At 36.4% G+C, this 26,385-nt stretch overlaps 1 protein-coding gene across 4 annotated transcripts in view; it reads right to left on the bottom strand.

Annotated features, from left to right (window-relative positions):
• The window catches only part of LOC139970419 (neutral alpha-glucosidase AB-like), a 35,305-nt gene extending 9,878 nt beyond the window's left edge, over positions 1 to 25,427 (bottom strand). For 2 of the 4 annotated variants that reach the window (XM_071976073.1, XM_071976075.1), the window contains exons 1-15: positions 25,348 to 25,427; positions 15,437 to 15,541; positions 14,493 to 14,729; positions 13,931 to 14,104; positions 11,586 to 11,616; positions 11,106 to 11,232; positions 9,641 to 9,737; positions 8,935 to 9,036; positions 8,274 to 8,352; positions 7,435 to 7,608; positions 6,899 to 6,960; positions 6,089 to 6,166; positions 5,263 to 5,338; positions 4,160 to 4,286; positions 690 to 913 (exon numbers count right to left, since the gene is read on the bottom strand). In XM_071976073.1, the coding sequence (XP_071832174.1) occupies positions 690 to 913; positions 4,160 to 4,286; positions 5,263 to 5,338; positions 6,089 to 6,166; positions 6,899 to 6,960; positions 7,435 to 7,608; positions 8,274 to 8,352; positions 8,935 to 9,036; positions 9,641 to 9,737; positions 11,106 to 11,232; positions 11,586 to 11,616; positions 13,931 to 14,104; positions 14,493 to 14,729; positions 15,437 to 15,541; positions 25,348 to 25,412 (1,758 nt within the window). In that variant the 5' untranslated portion in view covers positions 25,413 to 25,427. Of the gene's footprint in view, positions 1 to 689; positions 914 to 4,159; positions 4,287 to 5,262; positions 5,339 to 6,088; positions 6,167 to 6,898; positions 6,961 to 7,434; positions 7,609 to 8,273; positions 8,353 to 8,934; positions 9,037 to 9,640; positions 9,738 to 11,105; positions 11,233 to 11,585; positions 11,617 to 13,930; positions 14,105 to 14,492; positions 14,730 to 15,436; positions 15,542 to 22,675; positions 22,705 to 23,040; positions 23,168 to 25,347 lie in introns of those variants that run through there. The other 2 variants (XM_071976074.1, XM_071976076.1) reach the window with 2 other exon arrangements.
• Positions 25,428 to 26,385: the final 958 nt, after the last annotated feature.

Below are 26,385 nucleotides of genomic sequence, written 5' to 3'. Positions count from 1 at the left end.
CTGAAGAAGATCCTGCTAGGATCGAAACATCAGGCCTTCTTACTTTTACACATTCTCTTACACAAGCTCTTCAGTGGATAAGCAGTTTGCAAACAGTTTTGTTTTATTTTGACCACTTGCTTTGCTCAGATCTGAAGCAATTCATAGGTTGACATCTTATCCTTGAAGTATCGCTATTAACCAGGTGATGGTAAATCGTCGTTAAGTTACATTTGGTCAACAAGGGAAATGTTATATCACAAATACAGCAACTTTGGAATCAAAATATTATGAAGAAGATGGTTGCATTCTGAGCAAAATATTTCCCATCATCCATAAATCTTGAACAGAATCTGTATCTTGCATGAATGTGACAAAGGATGTTTAAAGTCTTGATGAAGTTGTTTTCCTGTTTCCCATTTTTCCAAAACCAATATCAGTACTTTGACTAAACCTTTTAATCTTTTATGCCAAATATACCAAGCCTAAAGCTTCTTTGCATACAGGAATCAGGCTGAATATGTGACAAGACTCTCACGGTGAATAACTGCATCATTGCGAAGAGGGCAGAAAAACTCCAGTCTTTTAATATGAATTCACAAGTAATTTGAACAAACCCCTGAAGTGGGAGTTGGAACATGATGTTAGAAGACAACCAGCTACTTTATTAATAGAAGGCTCAACTCTTCTATCCACCTCCACACACTCACCACATAAAAACCATAGATATTATGAACATCTCTGTGCTCCCATCCTCCAGCGTGTTTGGCATCTTTGTGCATGGTGACCTCAGGACCATTGAAGACTGAGGGCTCGTTCATGTCATTCCAGGTGAAGAGATTGTGAGTGGAACCCTCGTACAGCTCTGGGGACATTTTGCTGGCCCACCAGGCACGTACATCCTCCCTGGTGAAGTCTGGATAGCTAGATGACCCTGTGTTTAGGGAAAGAGGGGGCAGGGGGGGGGAATACAACAAAGACATTGTCTCATTAATATAAAGCATGGCTTTCAACTGATAAAATGACAATCAACTATGAGAAAACTTTGTGAATGTCCACCTGGCATCTGATGCTGAACTATTATCAAAATGTACAGTTGTGAAAACTTATCATTAAACAGTAAAATCCACAAGAAAAAAACTGTTGTCGCAAATATAATCGCAGGTAATGGTCCAGTGAGAATATGAGTAGCTGATATAACCACCAGTAATGGCTCGGTGAGGTAATATAACAGCCGGTAATGGCCCGGTGACGAGTAGCTGCTATAACCACCAGTAATGGCCCGGTGATATAATGAGTAGCTGATATAGCCGCCGGTAATGGCCCGGTGAGACTATAATGAGTAGCTGATATAACAACCAGTAATGGCCTAGTGAGATTATAGCTGATGTAACCGCCGGTAATGGCCCGGTGAGATTATAGCTGATATAACCACCAGTAATGGCCCAGTGAGATTATCATGAGTAGCTGATATAACTCTTGTCAAAGTCCTGTTACATTCTTTCGAGGTATCACCGTCAGTTAGATTTGCGAGCATTGTCTAAAAGTTTTGAAAAATGTAATGCATGTAAAGGGAGACCTTTCACAGCCCTAAACTTGGAAGTTCTTTGAAATCTGGTCAGGGTACATAAGACTGATTGGAATTTTCACAGCAATCCAACTACTACACGAATAATGGGTTTCACAGTTTTCTGTTTAGCCCAACAAACACCCACTAGCAAATTCGAACATAGAGTAAGCCAAGAATATGATACAAAACTACGGTTGCCAATACAAAAAAAAAAGGATTTCCATTTTGTTTGCATATCAATCACTAATTATCAAAGATTCTTGAACAGAGAGTAAACTTGTTAAATAATATTGAAAATAAGTTAAGTTATTTCTTTTACAAAAATATCCAAAACTTTTGACATAAATATCACAAAATACTACAGTACACATTTCACTTCAATTTCTATAGAATAACTAAACATTGGCAAGACCCTATAGAGCAGCTACAACACTGTTGCATACACTAAACACTATTACTACACATAATTCTAACCGTCTCCGACTAAGAGGGTTCAAAACAATAACTTATGCAAGAGAAAAACAGGTGTTCACTTATGGAAAAGTTTTAATCATAAAGAAGCTTGAATGTTTACTGATACGATTAGTGAAATCATAAATTTGAGAAAATTAAATCTCATGTGAAATTCCAAAGGTGCTATAACGCATTGAATATTTAAAGATCAACAAAGGGTGGATTTTGTTTTATTGAGTGAGTTGAAGGCAAAAGCTGTGCCATGGAGCATTATTTACCATGTAGTGAACCCAATCACATATATGTAATAGTAATATAGAGAAGAGATCAGACATTTCACAATCTTCACAGAGCATGTAAATGTTACCAGTATCTAATCAGTGCAATAAGATAAAAGATGTGCCAATTTGAAGATTGAAAGAAAGAAGAGAGATTTGGAATACTGAAATGAAAATTTAGGATATGGTTTTACAAAAAAACACAAGATTTTGAAATTTACTGTTTTTGCAGAAGAGCATGATAAGAAGAGCCAGAAGTAAGATGTTATTAAAAGAGTGATTTTTTTTTAAAAAGGGTGCTTTTGAAAGCCATAGCAATTTGCATATATTAATATTTCCCAATGTCAGATATGAATTTGTTCAAAATAATTTTTCTTTTTTTTTTCTATTCTACTTCACTGCAATGCAAGCTACTGTACACACCAGACCACAATCACAAGGACATATGTTCTAGTCTGTTAGATAGACCATCACTCAGAAGCAGTCATGGTTGTAAAGTTTATTCTAGCCTTTAAGGGAATTCAACCTTGCCAGTCTGACAAAGGTAGGATATCATTAAATAGTTCATGAACGATTCACAGGAAGTTCAACTCTCTTTTTGCTAGAAAATATACAACTATTGAACTGGACTTAACATCTTGTAACTGAATGGTTTAATGGTTGAAATGAACTTCTCATTACTACAAATACACAAGGCTTGAAATAAGCACCTCGTGGAGGTCAGGAAGGCCCGAATAAAGCATGGCTTTTGTTCATAGGATGTCAAGGTCTCCTTCATTTCCATTGAGATAATTGAGGTAAAAGGAAACTGGATTCACAAACAAAAATAAATGGTAAAATGTAACAGTCGACAATTCCTGTATCTTTGAAATTTGAGGGTTTGTTTGACTTTTTCAATGAAACTATTATCAAAATGTTCTGCCTTAAATTAATATGGAACCGAAGAAACTAGTTGTGAACTTCTGTGAATGTACTATTGTTTCCCAAAGTAAAGCAAAAGTCAGCAAGGATACCAAATTTGGTCCATAGTGTGTAGATTTGAGAGGAGATTTTATCAAGACACTCTACACGACATGGCTGCCAGGTGGTTCTGAGATGGACGTGCTCCATTCTACTAGTATATATGTCTTTGGTAAACTACCTACTCACCTGGCCAACACCAACCAGTATACTCTTTGTCTGCGCTATTCTGCACAAAGAAGCCATTACTTCTGGCCTCTCTGTACAGTGTATATTTCTTACATCTTTTCAGATGTGGATCCAGCGTTGCAACTAACTATTTAAGGGCAGCATTATTGGAAAAATTGGAAAAGTATCAAAATAGATATCAGAAGGAGAAAGTAAAAAAAGGTGATGAAATTATGAAAAAAGGGCAAAGTATAAAAGGGCCACAAAAAAAAACATGATTACGCCAGGTATGAAACATCTTAGAATGACAATATTCTGTACTTTTGCTTTTTACAAAATAAAATCCCTTGATGTAAACATGTTAACATCACATTAGCATACTCGTGAATATTCATAAATTATCACAGCCAATAATTATGCCGAAACAGACAAGTGAAGAGTGAAGCAAACATTTTCTTTCAGACCTCTGTACCAACATTTCTTCTTTTCTTTTTCATTATTTCTGAAAGAAGAAAACTCACTATGAGACATTGGAAAGTATCTTCCAAGTTGTGAATAAAAATAAAAATAAAAATTTTGATACCTAATTTTGATAATCAATCCACAGTGAGGGAGGAAGCTGCATTTTAACATATATGTATCATACCTGGCATAACCATGTCAAGGATGGTCAGGAAACTGAGATGGGTTAATAGTGGAGGCAAAAAGTAAAGAGGTTAGCAAGGGTTTTGTTTTCTTTTGTTGTTTGTACCTGGCCAGCACCATCCTTGAAACTCATTGTTGTCTTTATTTCTTATAAAGTAATCCTGATCTTTGGCTTCCTTGTATAAATGGTATCCATTGTCTTGCTTGATATGTGGATCCACAATGGTCACCATCTGCACATGCAAATTAGATTCAATGCTCATTTGAATATTCAACTAATTAAAGAAAGAATGAATACATCAGTAGGAAGTGACAACAAGTTTATTCAAAAGAGGAATCTGCAATCACAACCTATAAACGAGACTTCAACATATCATAGAAATCAAAATGCATAGGGATGCCTAGTACTCTTAGCAATTAAAAACTATTATTTTCAAAGTCGGGTATATGTCATTTTTATGATATGATATGATATTTTCACTGTTGGGGATATGTCATTTTATGATATGATATGATATTTTCACTGTTGGGGATATGTCATTTTATGATATGATATTTTCACTGTTGGGGATATGTCATTTTATGATATGATATTTCCACTGTTGGGAATATGTCATTTTATGATGATATTTTCAAAGTCGGGATATGTCATTTTATAATATGATATTTTCACTGTTGGGGATATATCATTTTATGATATGATATTTCCACTCTTGGGGATATGTCATTTTATGATATGATATGATATTTTCAGTGTTGGGGATATGTCATTTTATGATATGATATTTCCACTCTTGGGGATATGACTTCCCCCCCATTTGAAGAATCTTACAAATAATGAGCTACAATTAGTGGATGGCTTTGACTACTAGTGTCTTAGGATCAAATTACTGGGTCAAAAATTAAAGTTAAAATGACCAAAATGATTTCAAAACTATTTGCCTCCTGGATATACTCACCTTTGAGGATCAAACTTACAGTTTACAATAGTAATAATTAACATCGAAAAGACTGCACAATACTGCCGTAGTTTGCTCATTAATAACCAAGTTCATATTTGAAGGCAAACACTAGTATTCCCTGTTGATAAATTCTAAGTTTGGATACTAGATTTCAAGACAGATAATACCCCGATAGGTTCATTCAAAATGTGATGAAATTGGCATACTCATGTAAACTACTGGATTTATCGGGCAACATCTCTCTTACCTTCCGACCCTTGGAGGCGATGTTATTCTGCATTTCGATTGGGTTTGGGAACTTATGTTTGTCCCAAGTCATGTATCTGCGTGAAATAAGAAATACACAGTAAAGGATGAAGCACAAATACACCCATGACTGACTTTATCATACTCAATAATTGTTTAGGTGTAATTAGTCAAAACTTTATTGCTTAAAACTGTCCAAACTTAGGAATAACTCCACTTTTAAGTAAATCAGATCAATTAATGTTTGTTCCTCTCTTTCCAACAAGTTGAGAGAAGAAGGATGTGTGTGTCCTGGGGGGGGGGAGTAGGTGGTGGGGGAGTTGTATTAGCTATTTACCCAATTTTTATATTCACTCTACAATCCTCTGTAGGTTACATATAGAGCTATAATTAAAGATCAAGAGAGACAATAACATGGCAAGGCACTCAAGGCAAATTTCAAATGATTATTGAATGGGGCACCAAGGCATATATTTTAACAAAAATGAGAGAAAAAAAGTTTATAGGAGTGACAAGAGTGTGGTCAATATTTGGTCACCACTAAACATGTAGTACATCAGTTTGTCTATTCAAGTTTCTTTTGAATAATTATGCCAATAATAATTACTAATATGAAAAAGTATCGAGGTGATATAAAACTTTTAAGAATAAAAACGAATGAATGAATTACTCACTAAATTTATATTTATTTGGTTGAAAATGTGAAAGTGTGATGCATTGCAATCATATTGTGGGTAACAACAGTTGTAAGATTGATAAAACTGCAGAATAACCGCATAATTAGAGTTGATAACTGATTAGAATTCAAACCAGTTCATATCACTCACCTCTTTCCGTTAGTGTGTTCAATATCCAACCAAATGACGTCATACGGTATATCATGCTCATCAAACTTTTCATCAACTCTGAAAAAGACAAAAGAATTCTGGTGAAAAGTATATCATTATTATTAATGCAAAGTGGCTCAATTTTACACAAGTGTTTGTAAAATTTATTACCAAGGGTGAAGCATAATCATAACAACAACAATCATAATAACCATAACAATAAAAATGTAGATATAAACATATTCAAGAATGAATTGTAGTCTTGATCGGCCACAGACCAACTAAAAATAAAATTTGAGTGCTAGTAATTGTTTCTATCGCCATTCCAGTTTTCAAGATTTTCACCTTCAAAATAGTTATGCTCAATGTCTGGAATGCTAATGAAGCTATATTTAGGATGTCAGCACCTCGGGGTGGGGGAGGGGGGATATATGTTAATACATTGTTTTACAAATTCTGATAACTCAACTAAAACATGTTGCTCACTTGATAAAAATAACAGAGTACCCATGATTTTACATATACCATGTATCCTTGATGTTAACAGATTAAGAAACATGATGGCAGCAAGCAACAATTACCAATGAAGAAATGTAACATATGAGAAAGAAAACTACTAAATTAAAAAAACAATATATTAATAACTTAAAACAATGCAGAGAGACAAGCTAGACATAAAAGTGCTTAATTATAATGAAATATAAAAAATTACTTGATATTAGAAAACAAAAGTAAAACTAAACTACTTCAACCATTTGAGAAAAAAGAAGGATTCTAAATATAACGAGATATTTCTAAAGGTTTGCTTACGTTTTCACATCTTCTTCATCGTTATAGTTCCATCTGCACTGATGATATCCCAGAGCAAACATCTGTCAACACCAAAACAACAAACAATGGGATTAAATGGAAAGCAATATCTGTGATTGACGGGAAATATGATAGCATTGGGTGGCAGGTGGGGGCAACTGTCTTTACCCATTATACTGGTTTGCTTAGGAGAGGCAAATAAAGGTAGGAAGGAAAGGTTTACATGGGGCGTGAGGGATGAGGTGAGAGTACTAAATTCACGGACTGAACAGATGGGTACACTCATGTCATCCTAGTCTCTCAACCTATAATGTTATGTTTCAATCAGTTATGCTTTTAAACTGGGAATAACCTACTACAATCCTGAAATTTGTTCAACTGATGACTTATGTGCAGTGTGTACATTATCAGATTCCTTTAAGCTGTAAATACCACATTCAAATCAACAGTTCTTAAACCAGGTGGCATGTAAGTATTATAATTAGCCTTTAGACAATACCCTATTCTGACCATTAATCTTTTGGCTGGTGACTTACCGGAGGCATGTACGGTAGCCCAGTCAGAGAGGCATACTGGCTGAAGATGTCGTAGGGCTTTGGACCCATCAGGAAGAAGACATCAATGATACCGCTCTCCGAGATCCAGTGAGTGTTCATCTCGGGAACCTCCTGGTCTCCCTTCACATAGTCCATCATTCTTCCAAACATACTCTGAAGATAAACCCATGAGATCGATGACAAATGAAATCGTTGATGTGTACAAACATTGAGATTACTGTTGTACAGTTGTAGGGAAGTGTCTAGTTAAATCATACAACACTAAAGCAAGTGTTACATAATGAACGACTTCTCTCTGACAGCAACAATAACTCTGTTTATTTGCAACTTGAAGCAGTGACTTCTCTTAACAAGACACTATTATATAGTATATACTGCCATGCAAATACACTTAACACAAAAGATTCTGCAAAATATTCACACTACTGTACCAAAGATACCATACTGTGGTAAAATTTTCTTTGATATACAAAAGGCCTTTAGAAAAGGAATTTTTCACTCAAGGCTGGAAATTGTCAGTATAATTAAATGCTTGAAACGCTAATTAACTGATGACTCTATGACAAATGGATCTGGGAAAACTGCACAAAAGGCAACCAGCTACTTTAGATGCAGATATTAGTGATGGAATAAATAATAAATTTCTGTGTGTCATGTGTGAGAGACAAGTATGTGTGAGGGACAAGATAATGAGGTAACCATTAATAAAAATCGACTAGCAAATCTGGAATTCAATGCAACTAGAGCAGATAGCCAGATTCCTTTAATGAGTGATGCTTAGAAAATACAAATTAGAAATGAAAAAGCCTGTTCTTTACCTTGTCTGCTGTGTTTGATGTGATATCTATCCAGGTCTCTGCTGCGTTCAACCAAAACAGACCGACAGTACGATCAGAACTGTGAAGATAATCACGACAAAATAACATTTAACTTTCTATCTCACTTAACAGCAACTCAAATCAACGTAAGCATTGTGTGTGCCTGAATGGTCACAATCACTTTGTTTCTGAGGATACAAAACATTTCTAATCTTAATGTAATACTGAAACAATCTATGAAATTCCATATAGACAAGCTTAGAACTATAGACTACATTCCATTATATAGACTACATTCCATTATGACCATAGTCCATTGTTCTCATGTATCCATGACAATCCCATCCTTTTTCATAAACCAAGGTGGTCCACAGACCAGTGTAAACTCTACATAATGAAACATTTTCAACTAATGTACAACAGTGATGTCACACACTGTTGTTACCAGATGAAAATACAATAAGACTGATAAATTTTTTATGATATTTCTGTACCAGAATGTATATAAATAATGGTCACAGCCATTGATGAAAACTATGCCAGTCAAGTATGTTATCTCCCTGTATTTATTTGCTAACATTAAACGAGATATCTGTCATTTGGTGATCTGACCTTCCTATAGAATTAAAGGTACACAGAAAACCTATGAAGGCGTACTCACTTATGAGCTAGCATCAATGGAACAGACCCATACAAGGCCATGCGGCTATCTAGGTCGTATTCAAATACATCCAAATTGTATAGCCTGTACGGCTCGTCTGATCTGAAAACAAAAAGATGTAACAAAGGTTTCCCGATGCGACTGATATAACTTAACATATGAAAAAGTTTCCATTTCAGAAGAACAGTTCATAGTTGTATCATTTCATTTAGATATGATACAGTACCACTCAAAAACAAGAACCAAACCATACACTTTGGATAAAAATAGGAACTGAATGTTACCCTAAACCTTGCTTTCAGCTCAGCCCCACTACAGTCACAGCCCTTACCCTTACCCTTACCCCCCCACCCCAAAAAAAACAAAAACAAAATGAAAAGTACTTGAACAAACCAAAATGGTTGTACAATCACTGAAGGCAGAAGAGAACTCTTCGATCAATTCTTATTTCTGGAGCTTTTAATATTGAGCTGACCTCAACCATGGACAAATTACAATGTTGAAGTGATAATAATAACTTCAATGTATGTAGATTGTACTTGATACCAGACAGAAATTAATGGTAAAATCTTGTGTTATTCATGAAAGTTGCTTTCTGATGTCTCACAATGGCTTGATAACATTAATCTAATAAAGACTGTGCAGTTTGTGCTGTGTGATTCTTCTAACTTCAATTCATTACAAGCATCAAGGACAGAGCACTCACTTAGTTGTCTTCAGTGCTAATGTATCGGCATGTTCTGGTATACCATAAAGGTGTTCGTAACCAGGGAATGTAAAATCCATAGCAACCGCAGAAGGACCTGAAGACAAAGAGAAGTTTATAAATGCAACTATTAAATGTGGCACTGAATTACAATATGCAGGTTAAGACATCACACATTCCTTATGAAACCTAATTAATTTACACTGGCTCTTTAGTGGATAAGCAGTTTGCTAACAGTTTCTTTTTATTTTGAAAACTAATGAAGTCTAATCTGTATGTTACAGCAGTTGGTTGAAACATTAACTTCGGCATGAACTGTTTATTTCTTGTTAAGTCCCTTAATATTAATACAAACAATTCCAACACTAAGCCTATCTGGGCAGATGACACCATATTTTCTATATGCAGATACAGTAGCTACGGTAGGCCTAACCTCAACATATTAAAGAAAAAAAAAGTATGAGCAAAAGTTGTTGTCACAGTCTTGAAAGCATAAACAACTGAAAATTCATTTACTGATGAAGAGAAACTTAGATATCGAGGAATAACTGTAAATAGTGATAGGTGGATCAAAATGCAATATTGCTATGACAGTATTACGTGAAAGAGTAATAAGCTGCTTTATAATAGAGTTTGACATATTTCACAAAGTGTAGAGAGTGCCACAAGGATGAAACATTACCATTTGGTTTACTATCGTGATGTGTTTTATAGAGTTTGACATATTCCACAAAATGTAGAGATAGTGCACAAGAATGAAACATTACCATTTGGTTTACTATCGCAATGTGTTTTATAGAGTTTGACATATTTCACAAAATGTAGAGATAGTGCACAAGAATGAAACATTACCATTTGGTTGACTATCAAGATGTACGTGTTTTATAGAGTTTGACATATTTCACAAAGTGTAGAGATAGAGTGCCACAAGAATGAAACATTACCATTTGGTTTACTATCGCAATGTGTTTTATAGAGTTTGACATATTTCACAAAATGTAGAGATAGTGCACAAGAATGAAACATTACCATTTGGTTTACTATCGCAATGTGTTTTATAGAGTTTGACATATTTCACAAAGTGTAGAGATAGAGTGCCACAAGGATGAAACATTACCATTTGGTTTACTATCACAATGTGTTTTATAGAGTTTGACATATTTCACAAAATGTAGAGATAGTGCACAAGAATGAAACATTACCATGTGGTTTACTATCGTGATGTGTTTTATAGAGTTTGACATATTTCACAAAGTGTAGAGATAGAGTGCCACAAGGATGAAACATTACCATTTGGTTTACTATCGTGATGTGTTTTATAGAGTTTGACATATTCCACAAAATGTAGAGATAGAGTGCCACAAGAATGTAACATTACCATTTGGTTGACTATCAAGATGTACGTGTTTTAAAGAGTTTGACATATCTCACAAAGTAGAGATAGATCACAAGAATGAAACATTACCATTTGGTTTACTATCGTGATGTGTTTTAAATGTCTCCTCCCACATGCCATCCGCCTTCTCATCTTCTATTTCTGAATCATCCGCAACCTCTTCTTCCTGCTCTTCTCCCTCTTCCTCTTTTTTCTCCTGAAAGATTTTAGGGAAAAAACGACCACCATCATGAATATACTTTCAGATTTCCTGTTTTTATCTATTATATTGTTTTCTGTTTACTGTTCTGTTAACTGTTTTAATTAAGACAGCTATATGTATGCTATCTCAAATCACTTTATGTTTTGCTATGTAATGTAGCCACCTTAGTAATCAAAACATCCCTTATTGCACTAATAATGGGTTCTTGGTGTTAGCAGATTCTAAAAGACTTGCAAAAGTCTTAAATCTGATAGAATAATGACCTACTACAGGAAAAAACCATTAATAGCAAATGAAAGATAAGAGAAAGGGAATGTTGGAAAATATAGGAAAGGGGAGAAACTTACCTCTTCATTCTCATCCTGAGGAGGATCAACACTAAGGAGAAAGTAAAAAGAAGAACAAAAAAATAAATACTTTGGCTACTACTTCTGAAACTTACTTGTAGATAACTGTAAAACCTGAAATGTACAGCAGATTGTTGCATTTCAATGATACTATACATCTCTGTGAATTATAAAACATTTTATTCATTCATCATTTACTTTTTGCAATTGTTCCACATGGATGATATGAAGTATTTCTGCTTGTCAAAAATTGATACATCAGCAAGTATTTATAATAATTGGATGACAATATTCAACAACCTCACTAAAGCAATACAGATAAGGCTGGACCTAGGTGCATCTGTGTGCAGGTTAGACTAGCCCTAAGTACATGTGTACGCAGGTTAGACTAGACCTTGCTAAATATGCATGCAGATTAAGCTAGACCTAGATATATCTGTATGCAGATTAGACTTGACCTACATGTGTATGCAGACTTGACAAGGCCTACAGAAGTACATGCAGGTTAGGCTAGACCTATGTACTCTGTATGCAGATTATTCTAGACCTAGGTACATCTGTTTGTAGATTAGGCTAGACCGAGGTACATCTGTATACAGGTTAGGCTAGACTTAAATTACATCTACTATGTTGTATTGTTGTAGACCACTTGACAACATTTAGAGGTTAAGTGAAATTGCAGAGAGAAAAAGAAATGCTATGTCATTGTACATTGAGGATCCAATCAGTTCTAAGGTATTGTCCTATGCTAGGAGTTAGTCAAATAACAATCACTCATGTTCCAAAAGCATTTTACCTGCATCCATAAGTCGTTTCTCCTCATTGAGACATTTAATTGTCTCAGCACTTGGGAATAACATAACAGGTCGTATTATCAAGGAATGTATTAACTTAATCATTTGTTGGCTGCTTTTTAAGCATCAGTATAACGTTTAATATGAATTAATACAAACTTCTACTACAGAGCAGTTTTGTATATAACATTCTAAATCTGCATAAATCAGTGCAATTTTTTTCTATCAATGCACATGAAAGTTGAATCACCTGTAAATTTACATGCAAAAGGATTTCTCAAACAATCAGCCATCTCACACCAATATGAATGAAGTAGTGCAGTTGCATTTGTGCTAGTTGCCTCGTGCATTGAATTATGCATACATGTACATGTTTCAGAGAGTTAGCATATCTTAGGATGAACGATACAAAATTTGGCGAGTCGACAGTGAGAGAAACCTCCTGGGGTACTCCTAATCTAAAACACACGCTGAGATTTGATATTTTATAACCAGATAAAAATAAAAGGTGATAAGATCAGCTGGTGGATATGGAGTGAGAGACAGAAATGTTAATTACAATTTAAACAGGGTGTTTGATTTGACGACTTGAATAAAACCACAAAAAATAAAAAAATTGCTTCTAAAGCCAACTTGTGCTGAGTTTCCTCTATGTACAGGTACAGTATTATGATCATGGAAATTAACAAAATCTCTCTGTATGCAAGAAAGGGCAAATTTTTAAGGATTTTTCTGGTTGTCCACATAGGACAAGCAGGTCTTAGTTTTTGGCCGGAAAAAAAGTAACAACTTTAGATCAAATCAGTGTGTACACTGTAGGAGAAATGCATAGGTTTGGTGTATATTGAACACTAAGTCTGTATCTTTAGGCCAGTAAACTCAAATTCTAATGGATCACAATACTGCGACTATTTTAGTTTTATGTCAATATCTTCCAAAGTGACGAAGGGCGACACCAATGTTATCGTTCTACCTATTTGGGGATCTTTATGCAACATTTGCAATCTGAATTTGATGTAAACATCAAGACATTTAATACCTTGGGAAGGTCTCTCACTACTACAGTACCATATAGATATACAATATAGATTAACAATGCTTCCTGCATACCTCCAACAAATTCACAAATAAACTTGACAGGTACGAATCCAAGTTCAAGTGGTTTTGCCATTATCTGATTTCCCTTCCGTTTGGAATTTTGTCGCAATTAGTCTGGGGCACGATGTTTACTATAAGAAACTGTTAATTTCAAAACAATTCACAGAGTAGTAAAAGAGTTGGAACAAGTGAACCTAAAGGCCCTTCCTTGTATAACATAAGGAAAATTGAAGTGGAAGTTAATGTCAATAACCAGGAAGTCTAATTACCAGCTAATTGCAAGTTTGGGAGGCAATAATCACTTAACAATATATATCAGAGTATTAAATATACAAGTTAGGGAAATTGAACTTGGAATCATACATACATAAATCTCACTAACCTCTAATCAAGAACAAACCACTCTATTAAAATATTCACGCAGAGCAGAAGAAAGGTGGAAGACGAACTCACTTCTTTTTGGTCCGAAGGTGTTCAAAGTTCATGAGTCCTCTGGAGTTGACCCTGGTGACTAGCTGACCATCATACAGGATGTCCAAGCGGAACGGCTGGGCGGTCAAGACAAAAGACATCGCGTTACCGTGTGAACCCTCCAGAACACTCTCGCTCTTTTCACCTAGTTGCCAACTGCATGTTGAGAAAAGAAAGAATTGTTTTCCTCTGAACGACTAAAAACAGCTTTTTCTGCATCATTTGGTGTATATGCCTTTTACCTAACAAAGATCTGGTCATTTATGGAAAAAATAAGAGCAGTTTAAATAGTCTGTTTTTTTGGGTGATATACAATATCAATCTACTTATTAGATTCCAGAAAAATACTTTGCTATCATTTAACTCCTCTTCAAATTAACCAACCTGTGCTCCACCAAACACCTACTCATTATATTCTACATCATAAAGTGATCAAAAGATGATTAAAAAGCTGAGAACATCCATCCAAGTCAACAGTCTCTCTAAATCAGTTATAAACGAAAGTAAACATAACAAAACAGAGAGATCAGTACAGTATACTCACCTAGCAACTTCTGGTTCAGCTACTAGCACATCAGGGACTTCATATCTGGGCTTCAGAGGGCTAACTTCATTGATCTTCATCCTGACCATTTGATTCTGAAGTGCGTAAAGTTCCAGCTTGAGGAGAATGCCGGTCTGTGTGTTCAGGACGTTGAGATGCAGTACTCCATTCTCCAGCCTTGCTGAATCCAGGTCAGCGGCGTATGGAGAACTGCCTGGTTGGATGCGACGGTTACGTCTAGAAATGAGAGAGAGAGAGAGAGATATGGGAATAGTGTTACACGGGTATAAATAGAGAGAGGGAAAGGGGTGTTGGGAGTAAGTGGTAGGGATTGAAAAAAAGAGAGAGATAGGGGAATAGTGTTACATGGGTATTAGTAGAGATGGGGAGTGGGGGTAGTGTAGGGGTAGGGATAGAAATAAGAGAGAAATAGGGAAATAGTGTTGCATGGGTATAACCAGAGAGGGGGAGTGGGGTGGGGATTGAAAAAAGAGAGAGATAGGGAAACAGTGTTACATGTATATAACCAGAGAGGGGGAGTAGGGGGTGGGGAAAGAAATGACAGGGAGACAGGGGAACAGTATTACATGGGTATAACTAGAGAGGGGGAGTGGGGTGGGGAGTAGGGGGTGGGGAAAGAAATGACAGAGACAGGGGAACAGTGTTACATGGGTATAACTAGAGAGGGGGAGTGGGGTGGGGAGCAGGAGTGGAAATAAGTGGGGCCAAACAACAGCATGCCTTGCAGTACTGATTTTTTCATTAACATGTCCAGAGCAAAATTGAAATACTTTCATGTAGTTAATGTAGACTCATTAGTTAGAGTCAAACGTCAAGAAACTTAAGAAACAACTGCCAAATCTTGTCTGCACAACTTCTATTGATCGATTTCCAAACATTTAACGTCTCAAATATATATGAAAATTTCTTGAGCTACAACTTACTTGCAAAATCCACTTTGGTCACATTTCTTAAAGTTGGATTTATCCACTGCTCTTGCCATTCCAGATAGTATTACCAGCACTGCTACTAGCAGATGCAAGCCTCTTCTAAAAACCAAATAACAAAAAAGAAAAGAACAAGAATTTAAACATTTATAATCCATAAAAGGTGTTTTAACTCGTCATCAAGGTTTCAAATTTTGTATTCCTTCTATAAGAGTCTTACATCATTGGTTATCCTACTGTACAGTATGTAAAATTACAGTGGGCAAGTAACAAACAAAACTACTAGCTCTGACTGCAGGAAAATCAACCTGTGATAGCGTGTAATATAAAAACATTTTCCAAACAACTTGTGTGGAGTATCGTTTTGTACAAAACATTGTTAATAGTCCCTTCACTCTGGAAATTAACTTTACATACATATATATATATATATATATAAACGGATGAATCATAATTATATATGGCGTTATAATATATAATGGCCTTAGTAAGATTATTATCAAAAATTATTATAAAAATTACACAAGTTGAATGTTGATTTTTATTATGATAATTATGAAGATATTGAAACACATACTGTACATGCATTTCATTATCATATTAAGTATCTTCTGCCAGTACCCTAATACATATTGATATTAATCTTTATGGAACTGGAGTTGGAAGAAACAAATAACTTCACACTGAAGGCAATGGCTTAAAGTACTTTCCAATAATACACAGTCTTTCTTCCACAGTAGTCGAAATCACCATCTGAACAAACTTAACTAGATGAGAAGGTCCCACATTTTCAAGATAAACTAAAATGTCTATACAAAGTTTGTTTGGAATTACTAAATTTTTGTGAGCTTTGTCCAAGTTGTTAAGCGATGCATTCCTTTTCAGATAGGTCAAGTTGAGAATAAATCATTTCTCTCCCCTTAGCCCCCCCCCCCACCCAAACCTTGACATGCTGACATCAAATCTCAACAAGAAAACATCCATCCAATTCTCTGCCTGTTCAAGTTAACACCTGCAGTAGAGTACCAGCATATCCTCAATTAGGGATTACTGTAGCTTCAATTGGCTAGTTTGACGTTTCCTCTTGCGATATATATATACAGAGTACAAAACCCTCCTTAAAATAAGCCAATAGCAAGGTCCATTAGCTTAAACTTTTCCTGTTTGTAACAAACCCACAGTCGTGTATAATAATACTCACATAGCTATCCTGGCAATTAAATATTGTTCTAAACAAAGCTGGAAGAGCTTGTCACTCTGTGATGTCAATAACAATCTTTGTTAACTGAATTTGCATAAAATAAATAAATTATCTGTCGGGTAAAGGTGAGATTAACCTCATCTCTGTACACCAGCTGGATAAGAAATTGATGCATTCATTTCAAAATATTACCCAAACTTGTACTGAAGAGGGAACTGTGAGTCTGTGCAATAGTTATACTGGGTTATTCAATTTACATATGAGGGGTGGACTATTTCAATGCAAACTTTTATTTGTCTAAGACTATATATACTTTTAGTACGGCGTTTGAATTTAAACTGTATTGAAAATCTTCCAAAAAACACAGGTACATGGAAGTTCACAATATGGACCACTGCTGCAGGAAAAAGATCTAAGTCTAGATAAACATGAGAAACTGTATCAATCACAACCAAGGGCGGCGGAACCGGGGGGGGGGCACGTGCCCCCCCCACTTTTCATCAGGATAAAAATGTGCCCTTCTTCTACATAAAAATTGTACTCTTGATCACCTTATTAGGTCAGCGATATTTCAGTAGGAGATCTAATCCTAATTTAGAAGTATTAATGAATTTCTGTGGGTCAAACTCAAATGTTTACTACCACAAGGCTTCTAACATTCTGGTGAGTGCCATTATGCATATATTCAATTTGTCAAAAAATCCTAATACATTTTCAAAAATACATTGCTATATTACATTGTGACTTTGTAATAAGCAGAAGCCATTTATAGCCTACTATGAATAATGAGTTTAGTTTTAATATCCCATAACCTACCCCATCCTTTCGTATTTTGATATATTTCATTTGCTTTCATGCATGTATCGATCGCGTGTGTATGGACTTGGACTTTATAATGATTTCACCTCATTTTGTCTCGAAAGAAAACTTGTTCCTTGTTTCCAATTTGCACATTGGATATTGCAGTGCTAGTATGCATTTTTTCCTTGAGAGGGGGGGAGGGGCAGTGGCGGAGCGTCCATACAGTCAGAGCGGGCGGATGCCCCCCCTGACGGACTCAAAATGACTGCTGGCGCCATTTTCAGCTTTTTACCACTTTTTACTTATTCGCGATTATTGACTATTTTATTGCACTTTCAAATACCTCTTGACATTTGTCACATTTTGTTGGTGTAATTTTCTGACAAAATGGCGATGACACCTATTTATTGTTCGTTTATCTGCAAATTAGCAAGGCACGGAAAGGGTCATTTCCGGCGATCTAGGGAGTATCTTTACTCAAAAAATTTCTGAACGCTCCGCGCCAACTTGTGGTGGCGCTCTGCTTAGATAGTGTCGAAAGTGCCCCCGGCCTACATACCATTCTCGCCCCCCTGACCATTACCCCTAGCTCCGCCACTGAGGGGGGGGCGGTGATGGAGTGATGTGTATATGCATATAAGATAATACAATAAGAGTTATAAAGGGTACTAAATATCAGGCTGCATCAGTCCAATTAAATTTCTGCAAAGTGCCCTTCGACGTCGGTGCCCCCCCAGATTAAAAGTGCTTCCGCCACCCTTGATCACAACATACAAAACCAATCAACCAACCTCCACCCGCCATCCAGGAAAATCTACCACTGGAAGATCACACTAATAATACTGTACACAACTATGACAGTTTTTATTGTCCATGTGTCTTTTAAATACAATATTTAAGAAGTAGTACAATGTGTAACATGGGGACTTCTTTTCAAAAAATAGTATGAGTTTGTCCCCCCAAAACAGTCTGTGGTTTGAAGAGATTACATAAATTGGGGGTCTTTTTTTTGGGGGGGGGGGGTATTTCATGAACTTTGCTAAGAAAGATAGGACAATAGGGATGATTTCTGTTCAGTACTTCCCACCCTCAACTGACTCGGTTACACTACCTTTCACCTTGACCTGCTTGGTGAGTGGTGGATATTGTGACCCTGGAAAGATTCAACGACTGACGAGGTGATATTTCCCTACCTTTTCAGGACATTTCTAAATGAAAGGTCACTTAGTTGTAATATTCATGGTGTTATATTTTACATTTTTTGTAATTTAATGACAGTGACAAGATTTTTCCACATTTTTTTTTCACAGCTATTGTCAATGTTCTTTTCTTTCCAGTCTTTTTATTGTGACCCTCCGAATATTTTAGCGACCCTAGAGGGGTTTTAGCGACCCCTGGTTTTATTACCAGAGATCTAGACCAGTTACGACAGCCGCATGGTATTATACATGCTTTGTTAGCAGTATACAGTAATGGTAAGATGCATAACTATGTAGTACATGATGAATACCCACACCTGACTGAATTTATATATCCATAGAGAGCTAGCTCGTCAGTGTTTTGACATCACTGAGCTACATGTATGTCTGGCAGTTGACACCGATATCACAATGTGTGTAGCAACACTAGTTCTAACTAACCTTTATGTGTTTCCTGATGGCTCTGATGCCCCAAGGAAGTGATCAAGGCAACGAGGATGTAAATTTATATAAATGAAAACATCACAGCTCATTAACAATAAGCAACGACTTGGCAAACCAAGCAAAGATGAGTCTTTGCAAAAAACACAGTATGGTACAGCACATTGAAGTAACACATGCATCCAGGTACTGTATATATAGTTAAAACAGTTTATGCTGAACACATGACATGTTGTTGGTATTTATTAACAATTTGTTAACAAAATGAATATTTAACTTCAATGTCCTAAAAGTAGGACATATTTACTAATATATTTCATATATATTAAAGGATTTTTTTCTGTTCTTCTTTAAAGGTATTGTTGTGTGTACTGTACAGTACAGTACACTGGTTTAGAGAGTTATTAACTTCAGTGCTACTGTACCTTATAAATCAAATGCTCACCAAATATGCTAGTGCTCTGTAAGATTTAAGAGCAAGGTATAGAAAGACAGGTAAAATCTGTACACATTTTGTTGTTAAGTACTATATACACAGTACTACACACTCAGTCACACTGTGTACATAGCAACAATGTACGCCTAAATTTTAAATTACATCAGCCACATATGATAGCAGTTAACTTGTTATTACGTAAACATCTTAAAGACCACAGGCATAGAGTAGATACAGTACTTTACATCAGAACAAGATCCCATACATTCAGTGAGCACTTGGACACTGCTGTATGGAATATGGAGTTCGCCTGTTGTATCGTTACAGTCTCTCAGGAGTGCAAACTCTGAGGAAATTAGTTAACTGTATGATCAGATTATAGATATATCCTATATAAATGTCACTGTATATGTACAGTACAGTAGTCAACCCATGATAAAACTAAAGAGCATCCTTTAGTTTCAATGAAAAAGTTTCTAAGTTATAACTGTCTAGTGTGATGAAATGCTTACTTAGTATGTACAGTACGAGCAGACTTTGTACAGAGATGCTGCGCAGTCCACAGAACTATCACGGTAGAGTACTAATCTTTAAAGATGATAGTTTGAATGTAAAAACTTTAGGTAAAAGCAAGAAACTGTCTTCAAGTGATCAAATGTTTATTATGTCAGTTAACATTTTAGATCTATCTAAAAACTGCCCGAGTAGTGAGCATGGTGATGCAGGAATTGAAGGTTTATTCCAGAGGAGATAATGTGAATATCATTTTAAAGAGAGAATTATTCAGAGCTGTTAGTTCAAAACCTCATCTCAATATCTCATCCATAGATCTTGATATGAAGGATTGGATGGGACCTATCAAGACTGACCCGCTAAGCCCCTCTCGTACACCAGGAAGTGGGTTACATTAGGGGGGTTCTACCATATGATGTCATCTTGATTTTTGTCCTGCAAAAGTGTTTCTTTCTTGTTTAATATAATTTTGGTTTTAATTACTTCATATGCTTACAGTAGCTGTCAATGTCCTATTTGTAAATTTTATCATGATTCACCATTTGTTGTAGTACATTGTTATCAAGTACCGTCAAAAAGTGATACTCATAAAACAATGTCAACATTTTCAGCTCAATTGCAGTTATAACATCATTCCCTCTTCTGTTGCTAGTTGCATTCTTCACCAAATTTGGAAACTTCCTCATTTTTTCATGCTCTATGACAATGTGGTTTTGATCTGGAGACATATAGAAAATTCCCAATAATTTTGTAAATATAAGCCATCAACTTTAATGGCAACGGGATTTCTCCATTAATAACAAGAATTCATTAACAAGGTTAGGCAAGGCTCTGAATCATGATATAGCGATTAAAAGGTAATCGTAATGACAGCAATTAAACACACTTCATATTACTTTTTATCATAAAAACAAAAATGATTTACATGGAGAAGAGGATAGAGAAGGTTCCAATTTCATGGCTATGAAATGCTCCTTTAAATTTCCCACTTTTGTTTCTGGCTATAGTTTTAATTTGTTTCTGGCAATTACCAATAATTAAAATCGTGTCAATTTGTCCACAAAGCTGATGAATATTTTACAATCTTTCGACTAGCGGTCTAAATCATACCAGAGTATAGAGTGACCTAATTTATAGCTCAATAGTGCAGACGACTCCAGCCTAGTTTCTCCCTTCAGTCACCAACACATTTATCTGATGGTACAGTACATTCATACAATATCATAGAAATTGATCTAGGAAGAATGCTGACACAGTGTATTGCTGTGTTTTTAAGTTGGTGGTCTCCATAGTCTTCTACCGCACCCCCCCCCTTCCCCCTCTTGAAGACAATGACTTTCACTACGCACTTCAATTCCTTCACTTTCAGCATCAAAAAATTCTTTCGTACAGTTTCAAAAATTAAGAAAAGTCTTAAATATTGGGAAACTGGCATTTTTGCAAAGTCTGCTAAATGATTGATAACAATATGGAAAAGTGACTGGATGTCCATATGTTTGGATATGAAAGGAACCATTAATTAATTGCCAAATATAGTGTAGCTTCAAGAGGGGTTTTGTGGTTACATCATTTGCATTCTATTCTGGTCAATAGGGCTGCTTTAAAATAGCTGCTTTTAGCTGTATATTGAATTTCTGTAAAGAGTATGTTCTCCTTAAGGCACATATGCAGTGATTGACCCTGAAAACTATTAATTTTTAAATTTTGGTTTAATTTCTTAATCCACAGGGGGCTTCTTTGTAAGAAGTACCCTTAGCTTGCTATTGTTAGAGCATGAATCTGCTGTAATGTTTATTTATCAGGGACATTCAAGGAAGGGTTTGCGATTGTTGTTATTGGTTTGTTGCGATTGTTCTTTTCTTTACTTTATGTTGTATCTCTTACATTGTGTTGGTCAAGTAACCATTTGATTGTACTTGTAATATGTTGCATTCAATAAAAAGTATACATGTGTTACACAGAAGGTTAGGTACTTTGTTTTGTGTTGGAAATGCACTACCTCCTTTATTGATTCTTGTCCCACAGACAACCGAACCCCTTTGATGAAAAAACGGTAAGGTACCTAAAACCATAACCTGTTAGTTCAGTCCACCGAAAACTGCATGAGATATGAAATAAAGCTGAAACATTATAGAGTTTGAAATTGAAATTTACAAGATATCATACTTTAAACTATATATATATTACACAGTAAATAGAAGCTAACACAACAGGCTGACTAACTGTAGCTGTTGACTGAATAACACCTTTCTTGGGTTCCATTTGAGTTCCCATTTACTTGCATCTTATCGGGTAGCCTTTGTACCAGAGCTCTTTGAAAACAAAACTTAACATAGTCTTCAACAGGGAGCCTAGGCCCCTAGTTAGTCCCAGCAAGAGCCATGTTAGCCTAAGAAGTAAGAGCTTTGTTCTTCAACAAGAAGTGTTAGATTATACCAGGCCTGGAGCAGAGCTATTTCAATAGGTTTGCCTTGATGTAACTTGTATTGCAAGGGAAGACCAATGCTAACTTCGAAATATTAAAGTTAACCTCATTAGGACTAGGCTAGTTCTGTACCCCTACTGCCTAGGCCTAGCCTATGTTACTAGGTTTTTACAAAGAAAATACAAACTGAATTCATTTTTGTTTGCTTGTGTGAACGTACTTCGTGCAATCCATGGCAATTATCCTTTAATAGTAGCCGATACAGACGGCCTAACGTTAGTTCACTTTGTCAGTCGCATCTAGCCTAAGCATATATCTGTACCATTAGTTTAATTACCAACGTTAGGCTATCGTACGCTTGTTCGAGCGTTAGCACTAACTTAGGCTACCGAGGTCTCGGTCACATTATTATAACGGTACACTGTGCGATTAACACGTAGCTTAAAGAACGTCTTATTAGATAGAAGAAAAGAATTTGGACGTAAATGATACCCAAAATAAGAAAATTACATGCGAATGTATAAACTTGTCTTTCATGACGATTAAAGGTAAGAAAGTGGCAAATGAGAGTGATAAAACACTTACGAGAACATGACACCGTGGTTTCGGATGTGCGCAGCCATTTTGCTGTTATCAAGACTCATAGTAGATAAAACAACATACAGTACATTACAGTGATTAGGTATTAAAGGGCTGCTATGTTATATGCCATAAACAGAGGGGGTCGGGCCACAAATATGGAAATGATTGAAAAGTGGCAGAAATAACTTTTGGTTCCGCTTTATTTGGTAGTTATTTCATTGCAGATCCGAAGCGAGGTTTTAGCAAACGTTTTGGGGAGGGTTAGGAGGAGAGTGTTCAATTAAGGATAGAGATGATTTTTTTTGGATTCTCTGTTACGTAATTGATGACGCAAGTGTTAATCTTCGAACATCTTCTGAATCGTAATAAGAACTTCATAAGAATCTTCATAGAACTGAATTGAACCTTGAGATACTGGGTTAAAAGGGGGGTTTCGGGAAATGGCGATTGGAAATAAACATACAAATGGCCTACATAGTTCTCAACGGTTACATGGTATGGAATATCCGTCTCGCCTTTGCTGGTCAGTCATGGTGGCGCAACCAGATTTTCCCCGGAGAGAACGTCAGGCGCCCTGGGTTAAAACTGTCACTGTATTGTTATATGTTTAAAGTTGCAAAGTTCTCCTAAACTCACCGTTTCCCATCCCCACAGGGGCGTAGGTACGAGAGGCAAGAATAACATAAAAAAAATAAGGCAAGGAGACGAGAGAAATTAGGAAGGAATTTTAATATAATGGATCATTTTTAAATTTGTAAATCGCAGTGAAACAATTACTAACATATATTAAAATGCTACTATTTATCTTATTAATACTTCCTGTTGAAACCTCCTATTGGTCAGCTTGAGTGCAAATTCCAATGCCCCATGCAACCCTACCATCATCCATCCTCCCCACCCGCAATCCCGCTGCACCATCAAATGAACCGGCCGTTAGTCCGAGTATAAAAAAGAAAATGGGAAAATGGTGAATGTTGTGTTCTATTTAGTGCGGATACAGTACCATTTGAAGATTAAATGCTTCATTCTAATGCCCACAATTTTGTAAATATACCCCAGAGCTTCCAGTGGATTCGCCCCATGCTCCTCGCCAGGGCGTAATTGCCCCTGGACCCCATGCCCTTAGGGGGAGAGCTTTTTGGCCTTTGGCGTCGTAGGGTCAGTCCAACCTGATCCCTCTCCCCCCCCCCCCCATGATTATGCTGGGCCCCTAATGAAGTTCAGCTACGCCTCTGCATCCACACGAATGATCCAACTTACTACATTTATGAGCTGATATAGGGTTAATTACAGCTTCACATGTGTATTCTGCAGTATGAAGGGAACGACATTATTTTCAGGTTTCCACGTTATTGTAGAAAAGTTCTTATAATCACTAATTTTTCAGCCATAAATGTATAGATTCATACATGCCCATCTCATCATTTGGGAGTGACGTGAGAACAGAAGCATTAAAACCTTTCTCTTGTGGACATATCAATATAACTGAACGCAACAAATTTTGTTATTATACGGGTTTTTATTCGTATACAGTATAGGTCATTCCTATATAGGTCATTAACATTTAAGATGATATGAAGAAGTGGCGTGCAAAAGATTTCAAAGGTTGGGGAGGTTGTAAATTCTAAACTTCCCCGACCGATCTAGGTAGGTATGAACCTTGAAGGAACGACCAGAGGCGAATAAAGAATGTTATACAGGAGGGTGTGGGCCTGGGGATGTTGAAGCCCATTCCAATGTAGAGGTCAAAACCCCCACCCCCATAAAGAAAATTACACGTCAAATGGTGTATTCTGACGCATATAAGCTGTGTAAAAGTAAGTTGTCCTGACGTTTCGATCCTAGCAGGATCTTCTTCAAAGGCTATATATATAAGCTATATGAATTAGTCCAAACTATAAACGTAAGGTTGTGTTAATAGTACTCGTAGCAGTGGTTTTATTCTTCCCGGATGATTCTACAAAATCAACTGAACCATTTCTCCCCGAGTGAAAGATGGAGGGTATAGTGTATCCGTCCTCCCCTCCTACTTGCGCACACCAAGTCTGACTGGAAGCTATCACTTTAGCTGTGAGATTCACTCTTTAACAGTTACTTGCTATTCATGGCCACTGCCCTCAGCCGGCCTACCAATTTCTAATTGAGTTTATTTTTCTAACGAGAGAGAAATAAATTTGGTCGGTGGTGCCATCCCACATCCGACCACCGCCCACCACCAACTAGCATCACTTACAGACTGCGCGCGCTGAATCTTTTACAATAAAAATGTAGGACCTGTTTGTGATAAGAACAAACCAAGGTAATACTCACCTTTCAGATCGAAATTTTCCAGTAGTTTCACCAAATCTACCAAGAGGCTTGATAAAGCAAATCATCGACGGAATATGCTTTCTTCTCGGGACACAGCATCTACAGATATCTAAATAAAACGTGTAACCATCCACTTAAACTTGTGAACATCAGGTGAGCTGATTTATAAATGTGGTAGCGGCTCAATTTTATCATTTATCCTATAAAGCAGCAACTCTCGGCTAGTAAATATATGCTTGCTACAAGTCTGTCCATCACACCAATAAGTGTGAAACCCCATTAGAGTTCGGCCGGTTGTAAACTGAGAAATTAAACTAATAAGCAAACCTTGAAGAGCGACGGATGATTTACTCAGTGCCAAATTAATTTAGCAAGAAGATCTTAAATTGTCATCACGACAGGGGAAAAAGATAAATTTTAGTTCATTGTAGAAGCAGTGAGTTGTTATAAAACAACTCCCTGCATGGTAGAAGGTTGTTGCATCCGGAGGTACGGACGTGATCTTAATTGTTAGCAAATATAAAATGATTTGTATGAAGACTATCAAAGTGACACGAGCAGCAACGCTGCAGAGGCTCAGATAAGCGTCTATTTGAGATATTTGTTTTGAAAGGCACTATTTCTGAGCAGGTTATACCATTTGTTTGTGCGAAAAAATATATGACATACGCGGAATAACGGTGTTGTTTTCTTTCATTCCATCTCTTCTCATTGCTGATGCCAAGCCGTAAATAAGAAATGATTGGGTTTGAAATGACCGGTTTGGTCCTTTTGGGACACATCAGGCGAAGGTAGGAATCGAACCCCGGATCTTGTGTCACGAACCGAAGTCCGTATCACTCGATCACTCTACTGGTGTGTGAATGCGTATACACAGGCTTTGTATAACTGTTATTGAGGGCGTATTACCCAAGTGTTATGATTGTACAGAGTACACCCCTGGTGCTTTGAATATGACAATTTTACACAGAATAACCACTCTTTATAGGCAAGCCAAGCCGTAAATAAGAAATGAATGTGTAGCAAGTGGTATGACAG

The sequence above is a fragment of the Apostichopus japonicus genome, chromosome 8 (genome assembly GCF_037975245.1).
Source record: "Apostichopus japonicus isolate 1M-3 chromosome 8, ASM3797524v1, whole genome shotgun sequence".
Lineage (NCBI taxonomy): Eukaryota > Metazoa > Echinodermata > Holothuroidea > Aspidochirotida > Stichopodidae > Apostichopus > Apostichopus japonicus.
The sequence above is the reverse complement of the archived record's forward strand: the minus strand, read 5'-3'. Positions and strand labels throughout refer to the sequence as shown.